The 23,834-nt window shown below is 39.2% G+C and overlaps 1 protein-coding gene across 2 annotated transcripts in view; it reads right to left on the minus strand.

The window, feature by feature from the left end:
- Positions 1 to 2,745: 2,745 nt before the first annotated feature.
- LOC127645652 (dual specificity calcium/calmodulin-dependent 3',5'-cyclic nucleotide phosphodiesterase 1C-like) overlaps positions 2,746 to 23,834 on the minus strand; it is a 73,991-nt gene continuing 52,902 nt past the window's right edge. For both annotated transcript variants that reach the window (XM_052129327.1, XM_052129328.1), the window contains 12 exons: positions 23,014 to 23,130; positions 22,795 to 22,935; positions 20,416 to 20,516; positions 19,242 to 19,370; positions 17,547 to 17,648; positions 15,939 to 16,059; positions 12,901 to 12,982; positions 12,178 to 12,292; positions 7,045 to 7,193; positions 6,545 to 6,757; positions 4,941 to 4,994; positions 2,746 to 4,823 (listed from right to left, as the gene is read on the minus strand). In XM_052129327.1, the coding sequence (XP_051985287.1) occupies positions 4,807 to 4,823; positions 4,941 to 4,994; positions 6,545 to 6,757; positions 7,045 to 7,193; positions 12,178 to 12,292; positions 12,901 to 12,982; positions 15,939 to 16,059; positions 17,547 to 17,648; positions 19,242 to 19,370; positions 20,416 to 20,516; positions 22,795 to 22,935; positions 23,014 to 23,130 (1,341 nt within the window). In that variant the 3' untranslated portion in view covers positions 2,746 to 4,806. The remainder of the gene's footprint in view (positions 4,824 to 4,940; positions 4,995 to 6,544; positions 6,758 to 7,044; positions 7,194 to 12,177; positions 12,293 to 12,900; positions 12,983 to 15,938; positions 16,060 to 17,546; positions 17,649 to 19,241; positions 19,371 to 20,415; positions 20,517 to 22,794; positions 22,936 to 23,013; positions 23,131 to 23,834) is intronic.

Here is a 23,834-nt window from a genome sequence, read left to right on the forward strand (position 1 = left end):
CAGTTCCTCCTGCAGCAAACCACCCCCACAGCATGATGCCGCCACCTCCATGCTTCACGGTTGGGATGGTGTTCTTCGGCTTGCAACCCTATATCCTCCAAACATAACGATGGTCATTATGGCCAAACAGTTCAATATTTGTTTTATCAGACCAGAGGACATTTCTCCAAAAAGTAAGATCTTTGTCCCCATGTGCACTTGCAAACTGTAGTCTGGCTTTTTTTATTGCAGATTTGGAGCAATGGCTCCTTCCTTGCGGAGCAGCCTTTCAGGTTTTGTCGATATAGGACTCATTTTACTGTGGATATAGATACTTGTCTACCGGTTTCCTCCAGCATCTTCACAAGGTCATTTAGCTGTTTTTCTGGGATTGATTTGCAATTGTCACACCAAAGTACGTTCATCTCTAGGAGACAGAATGCGTCTCCTTCCTGAGTGGTATGATGGCTGCGCAGCCCCTTGGTGATTATACTTGCATACTATTGTATGTAGGCCTACAGATGAACGTGGTTCCTTTGGGCATTTGGAAATTGCTCCCAAGGATGAACAAGACTTGTGGAGGTCCACAGTTATTTTTCTTTTGATTTCCCATGATGTCAAGCAAAGAGGCACTGAGTTTGAAGGTAGGCCTTAAAATACATCCACATCTACACATCCAATTAGCCTATCAGAAGCTAACTGGCTAATTGCCTAAATGCTTGACATACATTTCTGGAATTTTCCAAGCTGCTTAAAGACACAGTTACTTTAGCGTATACTTCTGACAAAGTAGATGTCCTAATCGACTTGCCAAAATTATAGTTTGCTAATATGAAATCTGTGGACTAGTTAAAAACTGTGTTTAATGACTTCAACCTAAAGCCTGGATTACACGCTTCTGCAGCATTTTCCGGGTCCGACGAGGTATAGTTCCGTCCTGCACGTGCGGTCATACCCCACCGGGAGTATTTCAGAGGCGGACCGCTGCGAGGCAGCTATATTGGTGAGATCACGTGATCAACAAACAACACTTTGCCTGTCCGACGTTAACTGTGTGTTCACACCAGAAGCGGCGAGAGCGTCAAAATTCACTCTGGCTGCCCTGCCTTCGATGCTCAAGTTTACACGGTTATGTTCTCTAGACTTCGCTAGAGCGGAGCACTTCTATATTCCAATTGGTTGCCGCCGAACCGCGTCACAGCTCATTACCATAATGTTGACTGCACTTGAACTTCCATCTGACGCCCACGCCGCTCAAGACTCACCGCGTCGCTTCTCGCCGCCGAGAGATGCTGGCTGTCATTGAAAATGAATGACTTCTGGTCGATTTGACGCTCTCGCCGCCTCTGGTGTGAACGTACGGTAACTTCCTTTTGATTTTGTATTTTTTTTTTCCTTGATTTTTGGGGTTCAACCATGGGTTAGTTGACTAAAGGTTTTTTTTTTTTTTTGCCCGGTTTAATCGTGTTTTTTTTATTTTTTATTGTTTTTATGAATACGATAGGGAGTCGTTTTATTTTGAAATTGACCGAATGTTCTGACAATAATTTGAACTTTGCGGCTTGGACGCGGCGTCCGTCAAAAATAGACAAGACCCTTACCGTACGTTCACACCAGAGGCGGCGAGAGCGTCAAATCGACCGGAAGTCATTCATTTTCAATGACAGCCAGCGTCTCTCGGCGGCGAGAAGCGACGCGGTGAGTCTTGAGCGGCGTGGGCGTCAGATGGAAGTTCAAGTGCAGTCAACATTATGGTAATGAGCTGTGACGCGGTTCGGCAGCAACCAATTGGAATATAGAAGTGCTCCGCTCTAGCGAAGTCTAGAGAACATAACCGTGTAAACTTTGGTTCCCACCAAACATTCGTTCCGAAGATAAAATGTAGAAACAAATTATTGCCGTGACGGGTTTCCCTGTAATATATGACCAAGACCACAGTTATTATTACAAATGTATTTTATTTTGATAACAAACAACTACAATTTTAATTACTTTCTGCCATCGATCGATTTCTTATTTTCACATTTTAAAGAGTTCATGAGGATATACGCTACTTGTGATCGGTCGGCAAAAAGTAAATGGTCGACATGTCTGGATGTTTAAATTGCGGCCCCTTTAAATATAGTTCACAAAACAAAGCATTCTGAACAAACGTTGCCGCCTATTTCAACTACGTCAGAGCGTCCACGAGCGTCCTTGAGCGTCGAAGGCAGGGCAGCCAGAGCGAATTTGGACGCTCTCGCCGCTTCTGGTGTGAACGTACAGTTAAGCGAAGCAGAGCAGAGAGCCGCTTTTGAAACGCGCCGCGTCTGGTGGAATCACAAGCATTGACTAGAGTGGCCGCGATCAGCTCCGATGGCCGCGTCAGAGCCGGAACTCGCCGCAGAAGCGCCCGGTGTAATCCAGGTTAAGTGTACCGTAAACTTCTGGATTCAACTGTAATTGAGGACATCTCATAGACTTCCATTTATTTAATAGCAGGTTAACGATATCTCCTAAACCTAACCCTCGCAGAAACCTGTGCACATCTGTAGATTTTAAGATAAACAAGATTTGGCCGATTTATGAGCCAGTTTTTTAGGACCACCTAAAATGTCCTCAATTGTTGGGTTTTCAACATGTTCCACTATATTAGTAAATACATTTTCAAAAATGTGGAACACACAAATATATTGACACACACACACACACACACAGAGAGAGAGAGAGAGAGAGAGAGTGAGAGTGTGTCCCAAAAACAGCAACACATTTTTTTTCTGAGCCCTTTAAGTTGATGTTTATTGTGAATCACGGTTGTGCAGAGGCATATACAGTAGTGGCAGATGCCACTCTCTCTGTGTCATGCTCAAAAACAGACATCATGGGAACGGCTATACACTAAAAATCACAGTGTAAATGTTTACAAAGTGCACACATGCACACATTCAATCACACGCGCACATGCTGTAGCATCATTCAGCACATGCTGTCACATTCACCTGCCCTGTCAACTGAAACCATCTCGTATATGTAGTCTGAATCTACAGGAAGCTTTAGAGGTAAACAAAGAAAAAAAAAATCATCAACAACCATGTAACACAATGTAATAAAGTGACAATTTGCTTCATTACAAAAGACATATTAATTAACTGCTCTTATGGCGGGAAATAACAAGACATACACACTAATAATGCTAGTAAATAATATACATGAAACCAAAGCCAGTGAGAGGCAGTAAGAACGAATTGTAGAGGATTTGTAGTCACAAACAAAACGAAATAAATAAAACCGCTTAGAAGCTCAACGTTTCTCACTTTATACTCTCAGAACAAGAATACATACAGAGCGAGCAACTTGAAACAAACACACAAAATAAATTTTTACAATGTCTATCGCATATCTCATCCACACAGACTCATTCAATGAAGAAAAAGACCGGAGAAATCATATTAACAGCACAACAGATTAATTTAATAATTAATATGATTATTTGTGTAAAGTAAATTATTAATGGGTGAATCACACAAAACCCATCAAGAACATGTCCAGGTCACATTTCACTTCAAAGTCCAAAAGAAAATAAAGGAACATTAATGATAAATGTGATTGTTTTACCCCTAATAACATATTTATACATATACATATATATATATATATATATTCATCGATTTTCATTATGGAAAATATAATTTCTGCTTTTTTTCTTTTTTGGGGTGTAATGTGACCTTCGTGAGATTTAACCGAATACATTTTTGTCATTTGTCGTTTAATTGATTGAAGAACAGAGGAAAGTTTGGTCGCCGTAACAGACAAGATAGAATAGATAGACTGGAGTATGATGAAATACAGAGGTACATCAAGCAAATGTCACAAAAACACCAAGAAATCAGAAAAAGGATGGAATTTGTGTGATATCCAGGAATTGACAAAGCACAGTGATATGGTTATGATTAATAAGAGTTACATTATCTATGCTGAACGCTAGTTTCTCTGCATGTGTGTTCCTGTAGAAGACATTTCAGTTCTGTCTGTTTCAGAAAGACTACGTAAAGAAAGGCATCTGAAGGTAGCGGGAAGAAAATCTCAGGTCGAGTCAGGCTTTTTCTACTCCTCAGCTGTACAAAGACATGCTTGATTTTAAATACTGCCACTTCATACAGCTTTTCTCAATAATAAAAGCTCTGATCTATGCGTTGACATATTAATGTACAATAATAATACATATACACATTCCAGATTTCATATATGCAACCTCTATTAGCAAACGAGGCTTACAATGAGTCATTACAGCAGAGCATGTTTGCTGAAATACATCATTCTGTGTCAAGTAAAGCGCATTTAAAACAGCTGAATCACAATGTTGTCAGGCTAGAAAGCAGATTTGGATGAATATTGATCACTGATGCAAGCTGGGATGATTGTTTTTTAGTTTAACACAAGCCGCATTTAGATATGAACCACAGTTGAGCTTCATACACATGCCGATAGACATAAAAAGCATTTACAAATGAAGGTTGTTTTAGAAAGAATCCTAATTTCCCCATATTTTTTTTTTCAGCCGTTGCATGCGGCTCTTTACCGGCTCTTTTAGAGTGGATGTTGTGGTCTGATTCATTAAATCAAAAGATTTAAGACTGTACAAAAGCATTGGCGGTTTCTGCCGTCAGTTGTATCCTTTGCCGTCAAAGATCAGTCTTTAAAAGTCAAAAGAGATCCTGTAGCAAATATTTTGGAGAGAAAAGAGGCCAAACACAAAGTAATGTAAGCTTTAGCTGTGTCCACTAGAGGCCGCTGTGCACCTTCAGTTCTGATTATTGTCCTTTGGACAAGGGTCCACTGTAAATCACTTTAGGCAGTTTCAGTTTCTGTTAAAAGAACATTACAAATCATTTAGAATAACTGGAAAAGAGACTTGAGCATGGGAATACAACAATCACTTTTATGTAGCAAAACAACAACAGAATAGATGTGTAAATATTTGCCTTTAAGCGATTTCTCATCTTCGTCTGCTGGTGATTCGGTCTCAGACACCTCTCCTGTTCAGAGAGATCAGAGATTCACCGATTCAGTTGAATAGAGAAAATATATCAGTCAACTTAAATAATAGCATAATAGCATTGAACTGTCAGGGGAAAACCAGAGGCGGTGTAATTTTTATATCATTGAAAGTTGGTGTACAGATGTAACAATTTTAAAGATGTGCTGTCCTAATTTGGAAGCTCCTCTTTATTAATTATAAGCTTTTCTACTCGCCTCATTTATTCTGGTGAGTTTTTATATTCCTCCACATGTGTGCATGAATGCAGTGCTGCAACAGCAGGCTGATTAAATCACAGAATGGAACAACAACACCAGGACCCAGTTATTATTATTCTTGGGGATTTTAACAAAGCAAACCTCACTGGTGAACTGCCCAAATACAAACAGCCCATTACATGCCCCACCAGAGACAGAAATATACTGGATCATTTTGCTACACAACAATGAAGGATGCATATCGATATGTCCCTCGAGCAGCTTTGGAACTCTCTGATCACAGTCTGCTTCATCTTCTTCCAAACTACAGGCAGAAATGAAAATCTGCTAAACCTGTTGTAAAGAGCTGGACTAATGAAGCAGAGCTGAAACTACAAGCCTGCTTTGACTGCACTGATTGAAGTGTATTTGAGACTGCAGACACCAATCCGGACGAGCTCACGGATACTGTGACATCATATATCAGTTTCTGTGAGGATATGTGCATTTCTACTAGGACTTATTTAACATATAACAAATGATAAACCATGGTTTACAGCAAAACTCAGGCAGCTTCGTCAGGCAAAAGAGGATGCTTAAAGAAGTGGGGATAAAATCTTGTACAATCAGGCCAGGAACACACTGAATAAGGTAATCGGAGTGGCTAAAAGCAGCTACTCTGAGAAGCTGAAAAACAAGTTTTCAGCTAACGACCCTGCATCGGTGTGGAGTGGCCTGAAACAACTTACTAAATACAAGACTCCATCCCCCAACACTGTAGGAAACCAACAACTGTCTGACGAGCTGAATGCGTTCTACTGTAGATTTGAAAGGCTCAATCTCACAGCCCACACCCACTCTGACCTTCACGTCACACAAGCACCAACACCTTCGGCAACCCCCCTACTGCTACTCAACCTGCACTTGAGATCTGTGAAGAGGAGGTGTGCCGTGTCTTCCATAAAACAAAAGAAAAGTAAAGTAAAGGGCCCCGATGGTGTTTCACCCATGTGTCTAAAATCCTGTGCTAACCAGCTGGCCCTCATCTTCACACTGATCTTCAATAGATCACTGGAGCAGTGTGAAGTCCTATGCTGCTTCAAATGCTCAATCATCTTTCCTGTCCCAACGAAACCCAAAATCACAGGACTTAATGACTACAGACCCGTAGTCCTGATGTCTGTGGTCATGAAGTCATTTGAGAGACTGGTGTTGGCCCACCTGAAGGACATCACTGGACACTTTCTAGATCCCCTTCAATTTGCAACCTCTACTGATAACAATCATATTTCTTTTATTTTGTATGCAATACCACCTCAAAACAGCGCTATTCATCAAAACAAACACGTACCGTTGTGGAATTTCTGGTCTCCTTTATCTACATCTGGATTGTTAGTATGGGGGCTTTCTTCAGAAGGCCCGTTTATCCCCCCTGGCTCTGGGTTGTTCTGTCCCACCCCGTCTTGCTTCGGTTCTGATGACTCAGAGTCTTTTTTTTGCTCCTGGTTCTCTGCTTTTGCTTCCTGCTGTTCCTCCATCTCCCGTTTGGCCTTCTCCTCAGTCTCTGTTATCAAACACACAGCGGGAGACGCATTATTCTCTATGAATTCACGTGCAAAAAATGTGGCAAGAGTTTTCTATATTGATTTACAAAACAATAAAGAGAGTGCATGGAAAATGAATTATGACTATTGGGTGCGGGGCTCCTTACAATTGACAGTGGACTTCTGGGGAAAAAATTAAATAATTTCACACTATGTCTTGTTGCTGTTGAGTTCCACTATGCAAACAGTCCTGTTGGAGGATGTTTTAGTTAACAACATATATCATTAGCTGCTTGTGCACTCTCACCTTTAGCTGCCTGTGTCTTCCACCGCTCTCTGTTCTGATAAACCTTCTCATTCCAGATGGCCTTAAAGTGCTTCAAGTCCACGGTAAGCAGAGAGCCATCAGAACCTGAGCTGTTCACACTGCTTCGTTTGGAGTCTTCTGCAGTAATACTATTCAGGGAGAGGATAGAACAAACTATAAACTGATTCTAAATCAAAATCATAACATTACATTTGGATTAACAGCACTGCTATCCTTGTAATGAATGAATGAATGTAAACTTACAGCACTAATCTGCAGTATTACAGAGACAGAAAAGCGCATTGGGCTGATCATTTTTGTAAATGGGAGACAAATGTTTGATTTTGATTCTTTTTTATAAAACAGATTCCTAACTGAGATTTTAAGTTTCACCTGTTGCTGGTACTCCTGTCTCTCTGCTGGTGTGGAAAGTCACTGCTCTGTGTATCAAATGTGGTTAAAGGTTTATTTGTATACGAGTGTGTGTCATCTAGGTAGAGTAGTTGTCAGTTGAGTAGTTGGGGGGTGCTCTGGAGCAGGTATGTCCCAGGATTAGTTTATTTCAGGTAAATGTCAGTAAGTTTCAGAGGTTGTCAGCGCATGCGTGCCCTTTTGATAGCGACACAAGCTCAGATTATGCACAATATTATAGTTTTAAAGCAATCTTTATCTCACAAATATTCTTCTCCCTGGCATTTCTAGTCTCACACAGCAGATTTTCATTAAAAAGTTAACAAATCATGTACATTGTGTTTTTTTTTTGAATGGAAAGTTAATACTATAGTACAGCCGTGGCCAAAAGTATTGGCAGTGACATAAATTTTGTTTTGCAATTTTTTTCTGCTTGAGTTGTGGTGTTGATTCACATTGTTTCTAGATTATTGTGCAGAGTGATCAGATGCATTTTAAATAATTGCAAAAAGCTTAATTGGACAAAAAAAATTAACTTCATCACAAAAAAATACTGACCAACTAACATAATTTCACTAATCATATCAGCAGCACTTGGGAAAGTGTGAACGAGTACTAGTCAGGTGAAATCACTCTATCATTCTGATTGGATTATAAGAGCAGACTGATTGCTATAAAAGGAGGGAAGAAGTGCTTCCAATCATTGTGTTCTTGTTAGCAATGTTACCTCTAAAGAAAGACTGTGCAGCCATCATCGCTTTGCATCAAAATGGCCTCACATGCAAGGAAATTGCTGCAAAGAATATTGCACCTGAAAGAACCATTTACCGGATCATCAAGAACTTCAAGGAAAGAGGTTCAACTGCAGTGAAGAAGGCTTCAAGATGTCCCAGAGTGTCCAGCAAGCACCAGGACCGTCTCCTCCGGAGGAGTCAGCTATGGAATCGTGTCACAAACATTGCAGAGTTTGCTCAATATTGGCAGCAGGTTGTTGTGAGTGCATTTGCATGCACAGTGAGGCGAAGACTTTTGGACAATGGCCTGGTGTCAAGAAGGGCAGCAAAGAAGCCACTTCTCTCCAAGAAAAACATCAAGGACAGACTGAAATTCTGCAGGAAGTAAAAGGATTGGACAGCAGAAGACTGGTGCAAAGTTATTTTCTCTGATGAAGCCCCCTTTTGACTGTTTGGGACATCTGGAAAATCGATAGTCCGGAGAAGAAAAGGTGAACGCTACCATGAGTCCTGTGTCGTGCCAACAGTGAAGCATCCTGAGACCATCCATGTGTGGGGTTTCTTTTCATCCAAGGGAGTGGGCTCTCTCACAATTCTGCCCAAAAACACTGCCATGAACAAAGAATGGTATCAAAACGTCCTGCAAGAGCAACTTCTCCCAACGATCCAGGAGCAATTTGGTGATGATCCGTGCATTTTCCAGCATGATGGAGCACCGTGTCACAAGGCAAGAGTAATAATGAAGTGGCTCGGAGATCATTACATGGACATTTTGGATCTGTGGCCAGGCAACTCCCCGGATCTTAATCCCATTGAGAACCTGTGGTCAATCCTCAAAAGGCGAGTGGGCAAGCAGAAGCCCACAAATTGTGATCACTAGCATTAATAATTCAAGAATGGATCTCCATCAGTCAGGATTTGGCCCAGAAGCTGATATTCAGCATGCCAGAGAGAATTGCAGAGGTTATGAAGAACAAGGATCAACACTGTAAATATTGACTCTTTGCATATATTGAATGTTTTTGTCAATAAAAGCCTTTAAAACCTCATGAAACACTTATCATTGTTTTCCAGTATACCATAGAAACATGTGAAAAAATTATCTACAAATACTGAAGAACTTTATTTCATGATATTAATATTTTTAACATACCTATAAATAGAATGAAATTATAGAACCTACAGTTCCTTCATTCAATTAATGTTAATATGTTACTTATAACATTTAATTCCATAGTATCAAAGTGCAAGTAATGTCTGCTAATTCAAAGCTTAAGCAATAAATCTCTAATTGTTCTTCTAAACTAACTAGATAGTATGTGATCATTTCATGGACCACATATTGATTTTTAATTCATGTACATAAAGAAATGCACACATTTCCAGACTTGTTCATTGTACTTTTTTTTTTTTTATTATTATCTAAAAGTATAATTGAGACATCATACAGCTTCCTTTACAAATAGGAAGAGATGAGTTACTTTTCCCTAATGTTGAAAATACTGAAAAGCTTTACATGAAATCTATGGAAAACGATGACAACTGTGGGAGATCCTATAATTGGTAAATGGTCTGCACTTATATGGCGCCTTTTTAACCTTAGCGGTATTCAAAGCGCTTTACACTGCATCTCATTCACCCATGCATACACCAATGATGGCAGAGCTGCCATGCAAGGTGCTAGCCTGCCATTGGAGCAACTTGGGGTTCAGTGTCTTGCCCATGGACACTTCAGCATGTGGAGTCGTGGGCCGGGAATCGAACCGCCAACCCTGCGATTAGTGTCTGACCAGCTCTACCACCTGAGCCACAACCGCCCCTTAATTGAAAGAAGTCCCATTAATACAATGACAGTGGGAAAAGGAATACGATATTATGCTAATTCAAAGTAAGTTTTCAGAAACTTCAATGATAATGACTGGGTACATCAAATGGTATTAAAATAAAAGAAGTTCAAACAGTTCACATGACATACAGAAAAAATAAAATGAGCATGAACAGAAAATGATTAACACCAGTAAAATTAACCTTAAAAAAATAAAATAATAATAATTATATATATATATATATATATATATATATATATATTAGTAAACCCATATACTATTATAATAATATTAATAGAATATTAATGTTAATACCAATTATGAAGTTCAGTGCAAACAAACAACATAACAGTGGACCTATTAAACATTAATGTAGGTGAGAAAGGTCTGGCATAAATGTTCAATTAAGATTTTACAAGTACGGTAAAATGTTATAGTTCATTAATAAGAAAATTATAATTATAATTCAGTATACAGTATACTATCGAGCAAACTCTCGATGCAGCTCCTTTCGCTATTATGAGTGAAGACGAAATAATGCTTGTTTACAGTCATTAAAACGTCACGTTCTGCATCACTGAAATATAGTGTGCATTTCTTCTTAGCATCTGTTTCCATGGTGACTCGTGGATTTGGCGCTCTGCTGAGAACACCTTTCTGAGTTCACCATGAACATGCAAAACAAAAGTTTAAACTCACGGTTGAGTGAACTAACCCAGAACTGGTATTCTGGAACCAATAACCGTGGTGATTAACTGTCTCATTAAGGGTTTTCACGATTAATTGTCATATAAATTGTAATTTTTTAATAAGTGCTTTTTTTCTGCATGTGTGCTTCATAAACTTTAAGAAGACATTTATACATATTTAACTTCAAATATATAAATCAAATAATAAAATAATATTTTGAAATTATTAAAATATGTCTATTTTTGGTCAACATTAGTTTTGGTCAATTTAACATTTACACTTGTTTTTTGAACTTGTATATTTTATAATAAAATATTTCTGTCCTAATTTCGAAATCAAAAGTAACAGTCAGTATCTGGTGTGGCCACCAGCTGCATTAAGTACTGCAGTGCATCTCCTCCTACCAATCCCAAACACTGACTGCGAACGTAGCCCTTTTGACCTTCACAGATCTTCATGGCCGTTGCCCTCTCTACTCCAAAGTTAGGTCCATTGCCTCTGGTTTGCTGTTCCCAGGCAACAGTTTTCCTCCATGGGTGGTGGATTAAATTACTCTTAACATTTTATTAAATAGTTCATCTTTTATCACAGTTCTGTTGTTCTGCTGGCCATTGAGCTGCTGCTGCTTTATGAACTTTCTATGAACCTTCTGTATGTTTTCACCCTCAGTTTGTTTGTATACCATTTCAATTTGTTACCTTTACGGTATATTCAATATTCCTTCATATGTACAGGATGCATTTTTTGCTAAAAGAAACTTTTTTTTTTTAAGATGCAGTTGTCATTGAACTACATTCCTACCCTAATACATAGCCCAATTTAGACAATGTAAGAAGCCATATTTTTTCACCTAAAAAAACGAAAGCATCAAAAGCAACTAAAGCGAATGAAGCCTGCGTTTATACTACACGCAACACTATTTTAAAATTAGTTTGGTAAGCAAAAAACAAATGAAGAATGTCATAATTTTAGGTGAACTAAAAGGAGCCTGTTTGACCAATAAATGTAAATGACACTTTAGAGAATTCAAATAAAAACTTTCAAATTGAAAATTTGCTTCGGTGTGATTTTTATATGTGATTGGTCACTTTCACTGAATTACACAGGTCAGAAACAGAGCAGTACAGTACATACACCTTAATGTTTCTATATTTTTCCCTCTCGAAGTATACTCACCTGTTGTCTCTATATCTGGTCTAAATGATAAGCCTGATGAATCTGAGTGGAACTGAATTGGTTTGCCCCGTGATAATCAAAATAGCAATATCAATTGTGTTTGAATGAAAATGCATTCTTTGCCACAAGGCATTAAAAGTTTGTTAAATGTAATGTGTAATTATTTTTTTTATTTTTTTTGAGTGGATTGGAGTTGTGTCTCATTCACCATTCATTATAGCAATAACATAAATGAGCTTTTTATTAAAGCAGCGAATGAAAAACGATGCTCTCCGGGATGAAAGATAAAGACTGACCTGCGGAATCCAGCAAGACCTGAGTTTGATGCCTCCTCGATCATTGGCGTGATAATCTTCTCTGTCATGTCAGTCAAAACAGTAAACGTGGGGACAACGATGAAGTCAATGAACCCTACAGGAAATTACATACGAATGTCATTTTTTTGGTGCAATTTTGTTTCACCATGCTGAAATTGATATACAGCTGTTTGAATAAAATCTTGACTTGAATTAAAGACCCACTCGACTCTTTTGGGGGCATCATTTCTAACAGGTACGTTATGCGTTTTAGTCATTGCAGTATCAACAGGCTGTTTATTAAAGGAACAGTTCACCTTTTCAAGAAAATGTTTGTCATCTTTGGCTTTCTGTCTTCAATGTAACACAAAAGGACATCTCATTTCCATATAAGTCAATGGGGAGTTGGGGGCAGGGGCTGTTAAGCACTATAAAACGTACCATAAAACGTACCATGAAATAAATGTTCCATGATCCATAAATACAAAGCTATCATATGACTTCAGAGGACTTGAAATACAGTGCACTAGGTGTCTGGACTACTTTAATTTTGCCCTTTTTGGAGCTTGACAGTCCCTCGTCACTATATGCTTTCTTTGGATGGAAAAGTGCAGCACTGATATTCTTCAAAACATCTTACTTTGTGTTCCACTGAAGAAAGAAACAGGTTTGTAATGACATGAGGTTGTGTTAATTATGACTTATTCAGGAGGACCAACTCACCGATCTGGGATTGGGCTACCATAGTAGACTTGCGGTCACACAGAGGTGAGAAAGGTAGACCGAGTTCTGCTTCCTTATCACCCTGAAAAGGAACAAATACATCATTGCACTGCATTGCTATAATAAATAATGACATCCTATTGTTTCACGGGAAATTAATGGCAAATATATAGCACAATAATTAACATACGCTTACCAGCACAGCTACAAAAAGTCATACTGTACTGTATATCTTCAAAACAGAGCTAAATGAAATGTTGCAGCAAAACTGCTGTAGCAGTCTGAGACTCAATAAGCAATGTCAGCACAGTCTGTTGCCCGCAAGTGTTTTCTGACTGAGGTACAGAAACTACTAACTTGCCAGACTCCAACTACAGTTTATGCTTATGAAATGTCAGATTCAAACACGGCTGACAGGCACTAATTTGGTGCTGAAAGATTAGATTTATATACATATGAATATATATATATATATATATATATATATATATATATATATATATATATATATATATAAAGGCATTTGTAAACTGGCTAAAATAAACTGTCAAGCTTTTTTTGTTTGGCCCGCTTCAGCTGTCATGATTGATGTGCCTCCTGGAGTGTACAGCTGCTAGAAAAATGCTGCTCACACACACAGGAATATTTCCCGTCCTCTAAATCTGTCAATCTGTCAAAGTATATTTATGTAGCCCACTCTGTGCTGAATAGCATCAGTTAGTGTGTTTTATAAAGCCTAATTTATACATGGAAGAAGTCGAACAAACAACAGCACCCAAGTCGTTTGGCGTCGTTTTTAAAATTGGTTCGTGAAAATTTGTTCTGCCAGGCAAAAACTGTATGAGAAATAATGATATGTGATGATTGCCTTATTAAACACCACTAATAGAGCGCAACAGTCGGGTTCCAGAAGTAAAAAATCCCTTTCATTTTGTTCATAGAGGAACTGATTTTTAAATGTACACTTAAGTTCATCTTGCCAATAAAGCTAAATATGAATCAAATCTTCCCATTTGATCCTATAATTAAAAGAGTTCACTGGAAACACCAGAAAATCGTGATTAATCAGAAAACTGTCAGTGTAATTAGTTAAACATTTTATTGATTTACAGTCCTCAAATAAACCATTAAAGACAAACCTACAGTGAGCTCCGAGGTTGTCAATGGTATAAGCAATCAGTCAAGTTTTCTCAACTTAATTTAAATACAAATAGTATTTAATAGCTGAAGTCCTGGTGAAGAACAACACTAACCATGATCCTGAGGGGAAAATCCACCAATTAGAGAATTGTGGAAAACAAATCATGGCAAAAGAGCCAAGCAGCGACCGCGCACTGCAAATGACGCAAACGAGTCGGTCTCCCTACACTTGTAAATGACTTAATATTAGCCTATATCTTTTTTCTTTTTATCCCAATTTGGAATGCCCAATTCCCACTACTTAGTAGGTCCTCGTGGTGGCGTGGTTACTCACATCAATCCGGGTGGTGGAGGACAAGTCTCAGTTGCCTCCACTTCTGAGACAGTCAATCCGCGCATCTTATCACGTGGCTCGCTGTGCATGACGCTGCGGAGACTCACAGCATGTGGAGGCTCATGCTACTCTCCGTGCTCCATGCACAACTTACCTCGTGCCCCATTGAGAACGATCCCCCATGTGACTCTACCCTCCCTAGCAACCGGGCCAATATGGTTGCTTAGGAGACCTGGCTGGAGTCACTCAGCACACCTTGGATTCAAACTCGCGACTCCAGGGGTGGTAGTCAGCGTCAATACTTGCTGAGCTACCAAGGCCCCCGATATTAGCCTATATCTGAATATTTTGCAATATAGTTTAAATATATTGATTCGATACTATCAACAACTTTAAATCAATAGTTTTATATTTTTCTGTTGTTTTTAACACTTCATAATATTGCAGGTCATTTCCTCATGAAAATCTTGAACCTTTTGTCTTTTTGTCCGAATTTCAAATTGTTTCGTAATGTTGTGATTCGCCTCGGAGCTGGTTGATTTGGTTCATGGCTTAGAACTCCTTTTACGAAGTAAATTTTTTCCCTATGGAAAAAATGAATGGGAAAAACACTTCTGGAACAAATAGGTGGGAAGTAAATTTTTTCCCTATGGAAAAAATGAATGGGAAAAACACTTCTGGAACAAATAGGTGGGCTGTTGCGCTCTATTGGAGCTAAACAAAATGCATCATCTAGTTGCCCATTTTTATAGAATATGTACTGTATACGAAGTAGTTTTTTTTCTCCCCATTGCCCAATTCCCAATTGCTCTAAGTCCTCATGGTGGCGATGTGACTCGCCTCAATCTGGGTGGCGGAGGACGAATCCCAGTTGCCTCCACATCTGAGACCGTCGACCCGCACATCTTATCACGTGGCTTGTTCAGTGCATTACTGCGGAGACGTAGCATGTGTGGAGGCTTCACACCATCCACCGCGGCATCCACGTACAACACACCACGCACCCCACCGAGAACGAGAACCACATTATAGTGACCATGAGGTTATCCCATGTGACTCTACCCTCCCTAGCAACCGGGCCGATTTGGTTGCTTAGGAGTCCTGGCTGGAGTCACACCATGGGATTCGAACTCATGACTCCAGGGGTGGTAGTCAGCATCTTTACTCGCTGAGCTACCCAGGCCCCTGTATAGAAGTTGTTTTGATTTGACATGATCTCTAATTGAAGCTGTTTTCATTGACAAGTCACACGGTTGTAATGTGCCACAGTTTTATTTCAGGACTGCTCGATTTGTTGGCGAAATCGAGGATGATTCATTTGGTGTAAACATGCTTGAATGACATGATTCTCCACATGCTCTCATTTCTTTGGTCTGATAATCCTCACACAGGCTTATGCATGATTGGATGAAAGGGCAATCAGAACAGAACAGGAAGAGAACCAAGAGAGGATTAAAAGAACAAGGTACAAGATTACATTTTTCTTTGCATGTCCTGATCTTCTCACACATACACGAATGCAAACACTTGTCGAAAGTGTTTGAACAACAAACATGCATTTAACCTGTCTGAAAAACTCCTCCAGGAGTGATGTAGTCCAGCGGTGATGCAGATCCCAGTTTTTAGCTGGATGACTAATGTCGGCCGTGTGTAACAACAGAGACAGAGCCTTGGGTTTGTCAATTCTGTGCGAGAAGAACACACATTTTTGTTTTTCTATTAAAGTATTATACTGTTGTTACATTTTGCATACCCTAAACCTAACATTCAGAGAAACTTTCTGCATTTTAGATTTTCATTAAGGCATTATTTAGTATGTTTATTAAGCCATTTCCTTGAGGCTCATTGTTTAAATTAACACATATTTCCTCAAGAGTTTCAGATAAGATCTAAGCAATGTGTCAAACTGTGCTCAGATTTGCCAAAATACCAAAGTCTGCAATAAAAACTCAAATTCTCATCAAATTCTTCCAAGACCATATAATCTGAGCCATGCTCTCCACAATAACTGTATAACTGTGTACTCTTATGTTATATGAACAATTGTCTAATCTGGGAGTGGTGGTGGCGTAGTGGGCTAAAGCACATAACTGTTAATCAGAAGGTCGCTGGTTCGAGCCCCACAGCCACCACCATTGTGTCCTTGAGCAAGGCACTTAACTCCAGGTTGCTCCGGGGGGATTGTCCCTGTAATAAGTGGACTGTAAGTCGCTTTGGATAAAAGCGTCTGCCAAATGCATAAATGTAAAATGTAAATGTTTCTTTTAGACTTTTAGGAGCAACGTCTCATCTCGTCTCCATGAGATAAAACTTTTATTCGATTAAATTGATATTTAAACGAAACAACATATGTTGTTATGAAATAACATGCAACACAGCCTCAAGTCTAACACGTTTTGTTGGTTTTAGCTAGTCTCCCAGTTTGGTCAGGTTTGTCTAGTTTGCTGGTATTAAAGTTTTTTTTTTGGGTACCTTTCAGCTGGTTAGGCTGAAAGACAATTTGGACAACCAGCTAAACCGGTCTACCTGGAAGACCAGCTTTAACAAGTTAAAGGAGTATTCCGTGTTCAATACAAGTTAAGCTAAATCAACAGCATATGTGGCATGACATTGATTACCAAAAAAAAAAAAAATTTGGACTTGCCCCTCCTTTTCTTCAAAAAAAGCAAAAACTTACTTACAATGGAGGTGAATGAGGGCCACTTTTTTAACATTAAAATACTTTTTCAAAAGTATAGCCACAAATCATAAACAATATGTGTGTAAACATGATTTTAGTGTGACAAAATCACTTTCTAACCTTTATGTAAAGTTAAAGCCGATTTTACAATTCTGTTGCCATGACGATGTAAACGTCAACAATCCATAAAGCCCTAAAATGACTCTTAAAAATTACGATTTAAACAACTTTACAGCTCAAATAATAGACGAGTTTTAACAGAATTAATGTAAGTGCTTTTATAAAATTATAAGCTTCACATTTCTGCCTTTAACCCCTCCAAATATGTACACCATTAACTTCTACTAATTGCAAGTGCTCCAATGTAAATGCTGTCGGTTGAGTATATCACCATTTCTTAGGTTGTATGAGCCATTGTGGTGACACACACACACAAAAAGTTGACAGACCTCAGTGAAGCATGTCTGATATAAGTTTGTAAAGGTTTCTCACCCCTCAGGCAGTTGAAGGAAGTTCTTCATGGCTTTGACCTGCTGGAAGTGGCAGGACATGTCGGTTGCCAAAACCATCTCCACCACCAGCGCCCTGAGCTCTCTAAAACACAAACGCAGAAAGAAATTACACTCACTGTCCTAACCGAAGAAAGGTAATGTGTTCTGTTTCAAAGTGTGAGGATAACAGTGTTCTTTCTGAAAGAGACAAATCATTTCCGCATCTGCTGTGCTATAAAACTTGACAGAAGTGTCATCCAACTTTCTCGTGTTCAGCTGAGAACAGCACATTTAAAAATGTTTCAGCACTTTATTGTTACCAAACCATATCACCATTATGGGTGGGAATCAACAGGGACCTGGCGATATGAAATGGCGATATCTGGGACACACTACATTAATATTGCAATTTTTGTTGTTGTTGTTAAAACTGATATATTGCAACCTTTTACTCACTTACTGGTTTGGGTGCTTTGCACTACAAGTGCTAATTTTCCTGTTTTAGTTTATCATAGAACCATAGAAGCCATAGTGGAGAGCACAGACATGGCATTGTCGTTAAAATAAAACAACCCAGAGGGAATAGCATACCTTGGTTCAAGCATGTTAATCATTGCATGAAAATCCTTGCAATGAAGCTGTACGAAGGATCTGTACGGAGTTTTCATTTTGGGGTCAGTCCATCTTAAGTGGTCCAATACAGGTTGCTTGACCATTTTTAATTTTCCTTTTTTTTATGTGATTACCTCTATGTTATGGTATTGCAAAACCACCTGGTTTTTTTTTATTATTATTTTAATTGGTTTAACCATGATGGCCATCTTTGTGTCATCGCACACGACAAATTTTGGTTATACAGGCTGTTTACAGAAACCTCAAAATCTCGGCTCAGGATGGTCCTAGCTCCTTGGAACAAAAACTGATCTCCAGATCACATTACATTAAATGCATGAATAAAGTAGGCTTTTCCCCAGATTTCTACCAGCCCTAGCTCTGTAACCAGTGCAATCTAAAACTCAACATTTTTACTGTAGAATGCCACTTTAGAGATCTTATTTCTGTGAGAATTTCAGGTTCCTATCTGGTCCCCCACCAGAGATATTCAACCCGAAAGTGAGGGGAATTTAAAACAATTGCACTTTCTCGCCCCTTCCCATTATAAATTGACCATAAATGTGGAACTTTAAGCAATCTTGAGCATTACATTAGGACTTAAGTTCTAATTCTAAGGAACAAGAATGTTTATGTTGTGCAATTATATATGTATCTGTAATGTGCTCTAGAGATCAGTTTTTGTGCCAAGGAGCTAAGACCTTCCTGAGCCGAGATATTGAGGTTTCCGTAAACAGCTGTATAACCTAAATTTGTCTTGTGCCATGACACAAAGATGGCCGTCGTGGTTAATCCAAGTAAAATAATAATAAAAAAAAAAAAACTGGTGATTTTGCCATACCAATACATAGAGGTAATTGCTAAAAAAAAAAATAATTTGTAAATGGTCAAGCAACCAACTTTAGAATTATGGGACCACTTGAGATGGACTGACCCTTTGGTCAAATAATTGGAAATACCCATTTGTTTTCACCCCACCTGTAATCGTGAAATGTAGTTTTATAAATTAATTCTGTCTTGCTGACAAAAGAAGGGAGATGATGGTGGAACTAAACAGAATAATGGATTTGAAATGCTGCTGTACCTCCAGTCGTCTTTGGAGAGGTTGTACAGGATGTTCATCTCATCATCGTCCTGCAGCAGTCGATAGGCCGCACTCACGTGGTGACTCTCCAGCACAGAACGATCATTGTACAGGATGGCTGTGTCCGACCTGACAGAATAAACATACTCCCACTACATGCAGCTTTCATATGGATACTGGTCAAACAAAACTGACTTGGAAGCATTTAACAGCCTTTTGGTGGTTGACATGCAACCCACTACAGTGTGGCATGCCATACTCCATCTAAAACTATTTCAAACAGCATTATTCTTGTAAGGTAAAATAACTATGCATGTACAGTAGTTTTAGAGCTCACTTAAAATACAAATGTCTCACTTCAGGACAATTACAGTTCACTGCAAAGCAGCAAAAAGGTGATTGAAAATGGTGGAAAAACTTCAAGACGGCAAAAAAGTATCGATTTTTACATTATCGAAAGAAAATGTGAGTGGTGCTTGCCCATGCAAAACTCGCCACCATGTTTAGGTGTTGGAATGTTTAGGGTGGTTGCCAGTGCATTGCTATGTGGTTTCTAGGGTGTTCTATTTGGTTTCTGGGTGATTGCTTGTTGGTCCAAGTCAAAAGAGCCAACTCACAAATCTTAATCATATTCTGGTCTCTAGATATGGCTCAGGTCCCTCCCCATCAATGCAAGTCTATGGGAAGTATAAGCACACCTTTCCTAAACAAGATGCATGATTTGAGCTATTATTCATGACTTTAGCACAAATGGTGCAGGATGATTTACATGCCGATGTTTAATACTCTGGGTTAGATGTTTGTGGAAATCCCTAACCATCAATATGAGCAATAGATGTTGAAAAGTTCACGTGCAGGTTATTTGGTAGATATGCCCACAATTGAATCCAAATATTTGAAAACAAAACCAAGGAAAAATCTCTCTTAGCCTTCAAGTCAGGTTTAGATTATTTACCTCATTCTAATATCACAAAACGTATGTTTTTCTTTTATTCCCCTTTCCTCATTCGTCCCTGGTTACGTTTTTATTAAAAAAGGCAATCTATCGCTCTCTTTCATGCTAGTCTCATTTGGCCTGCTCACACTGAGGTACTGTGACCGTAGGCTATGATTGTCAGCGTAGGTGGTTGATGAATGTCTCGCCTTGTGGCTCTCAGTGCTCACATGCTGTTACCTGGTCTGTATGTGGAAGTTGTTTGTGGTCCCTGTGTGCTCATAGTCATGGATGGCAGCAGCAAAAAGCATAGCAAAAATCTCCAACTCTGTCAGCCAGTGCTGGAGAGGAGAGAACCGAAAGGAAGAAAAATCATTAGTAAATGGAGTAATGGAGACTTTTCCTGGAGTCTCCTGCTTCTCAGATTTTTGCTCCCAAGAAAAAGACCCCAGTAATCTGATATATGTCTCCTCTAGAGTTTTAAAAGAGATCTCAACAATGTCAGAAGAGACGAGAAGAGACAAGACAATGAGCCGACGAAAGATTAGAAGAGACCAGAAAAAATGAGACAAAATGAGGTGACGTTGGAATGAGAATTAAAGCTGAGATGACTAGACAAAACAAAATGAGATAAGACGCGATGAGAAGGGACAAGATGAGAGAAGAGAAGTGTAGAGGAGATTGAAAGGCGAGGAAAAAGAGAAGAGCTGAAATGAGAAAAGATGAGATGAGATAAGATCAGACAAGATGAGAGAATGAAAGGAGAAGAGGAGAGAAGAGAAGAAAATGAAAGGTGAGAAGAAATGCGACAAAATGAAACCAGATGAGATCAAAAGAGACAAGATGAGAGAATGAAAGGAGATTAGAAGGGAAGAGAATGAAGGGTGAAGAGAAGAGAGGAAATGAGACAAGACGAGATGACAAGAGATGGTAAATGGTCTGCACTTATATAGCGCCTTTTTAACCTTAGCGGTATTCAAAGCGCTTTACACTGCGTCTCATTCACCCATTCACACACCAATGGCGGCAGAGCTGCCATGCAAGGTGCTAGCCTGCCATTGGAACTTGGTGTTCAGTGTCTTGCCCAAGGACACTTCGGCATGTGGAGTCATGTGGGCTGGGAATTGAACCACCAACCCTGCAATTGGTGTCCTACCCGCTCTACCACCTGAGCCACAGCCGCTGAGACGAGATGAGATGAGAGAGTGAAAGAAGAGGAGTGAAGAGACTTAAAGATGAGAAGAGACGAGATGAGAGATTGAAAGGATTAGAGTAGAGCAGAAATAAGACGAGATAGGAGATAAGGAGAAAATGAAAGGGGAAGAGGAGAAAAGAGTTAAAGGTGACAAAAGACGACACAAGATGAGACAATAAAAGAAGAAGAGAATGAATGGAGAGACGAGACAACATTAGATGTGAAGATATGAAAAATGAAAGGAGAAGAGAAGCGAATGAAAGCGGAGAAGAAGAGACAAGACAAGAATTCTGTGGTTTTAAAAACCCCACACACACTCAATAGTACAGAGCCAATAATGGTGTAACAATGGAGGATGTGTATTCATCAACCCGTCACATGGCCGACATAATCATACAGGCCTACCGCATCAAGTTAAAACATGTTTTTGCAATAATTCAGAAAGAACCTGCATAATTTCTTAACTGTAAACCATAGATATTCTTTTATAATAACCTTTAGTAACAGCGACAAACAATATCATATCATATAATGCTTAAAACTTTACTAAAACTGCACCGATAGCCATATTCACCATTGAAATCTGATGCTTGTAAGTATTATAATAATAAGTACTGATCTACATCGCAAGTGTAGAAACAATGCAAACATGATGTATGTACTGTGAGTACAGTAAGTACCAATATTTCCAATTTAGGCATTTTAATGTATAGTTCACCCAAAAATGAAAACCCATATGACTCCCTGTGGAGAGCACGGGGGGCGTGGCCAAGCAATAAGGGACAGCTGGGGGAGAATGATCGCAATCGCGAATAAGGTGGAGTCGGAGAGAGATGCATGAAGCCTGTCTGTGTCAGTGTGTCTATGTTTGTATATGTAGTGTTTTTGTTTTGTTATACACTGAAAAGTGTTTAACAGTGGTGGCTCAGCGGTTAAGGCTCTGGGTTACTGACCAGAAGGTCGGGGGTTCAAGCCCCAACACCACCAAGACACCACTGTTGGGCCCTTGAGCAAGGCCCTTGAACCTATCTGCTCCAGGGGCTGACCCTGCACTCTGACCCCAGCTTAGCTGGGATATGTGAAAAATAAATAATTTCACCATGTATATGCAGAAATGTATGTATAATGTATGACAATTGATACATTTATTAAATGTATTTATTATTATTAAATGTCTGACGTGGATTGTTCCTCCTTTCCACATTGAGAACCTGATTTGCCACACTCTCTTTCTTCCAGGGAACACAAAATTAGATGTTTCTCTTTGTATGGAAAACAAGATGCACTGCAAGTGAATGGTAACTGAGGCTAACACTCTACCTAACACTAAAGTTAAATGGGTTATGAACAACGTGAGAGTGAGTAAATGATTACAGAATTTCCATTTTTGGGTGAACTATACCTTTAAGTGTGTTTGAGCTTACCACCATCCCTGTCTTGAGAAGCAGGTAGTGCACCGTCTGTGTGACGTCAGCTGCATGTATCAGGTTGTGGTACGGGTTTTTATGTTTACTGTAACCTACTTCCAGAGCCTCCACAAACGAGACCAGCGCTGAGATGGGGATCTGTCGGAAACACAACTTTATGAACTCTGATGTAAACCATTACAGGCATAACCTCTCACTCTAGAAGATTTTCTTCACCTTAAAGCGAGTTATGAGGTCGTATCTGGTGAGGAGATCGTAAAAGATGAATTTCAGCGAGTGCTCGCCGCTCGCATCGTTCAGAGCAAATACATCAAACGACCATTTATCCACATGCTGAGAGAAAAAAGAGACACAGATTTAGATACAGAAAACACTATGATGTATGTATACTATGAATGTAGTATATATACATACAGGTATATACATATACACACACACACACACACACACACACACACACACAAAACCCCAATTCCGAAAAAGTTGGGACAGTATGAAAAATACTAATAAAAAGAAAAGGAGTGATTTGTAAATTATCTTCACCATTTACTAAATTGAAAGCACTACATCTACACATTATATGCTGTTTTTTTTTAATGTACAGTAATTTCAAATCAGATGATTGCAACACGCTCCAAAAAAGATGAGACAGTGGCAATTTAAGGCTAATAACAAATGTATGAGTTGAAATAACAAGGTGATGTGAAACAGGAAATGATAAACAGGTGAGGCAATCATGTCATAGTATATAAGGAGCCTCCAAAAACAGCCTAGTCCTTCAAGAGCAAGGATCATTCAAGACTTGTCAATATGCCAACAGATGCTACATACAGCAAATAAACTAGCACTTTGAGAACAATGTTCCCCAAATACAAATTGGAAGGATTTGGGGCATTTCACCCTCTACAGTGCACAATATATACTTAAAAGATTCCGGGAATCTGGTCAAATCTTGGCGTGTAAAGGGCAAGACGAAAACCACATCTGAATGCGTGTGATCTCTGATCCATCAGACGTCACTGTCTTAAAATACATCA

This window comes from Xyrauchen texanus, chromosome 6 (genome assembly GCF_025860055.1).
Source record: "Xyrauchen texanus isolate HMW12.3.18 chromosome 6, RBS_HiC_50CHRs, whole genome shotgun sequence".
Classification (NCBI taxonomy): Eukaryota; Metazoa; Chordata; class Actinopteri; order Cypriniformes; family Catostomidae; genus Xyrauchen; species Xyrauchen texanus.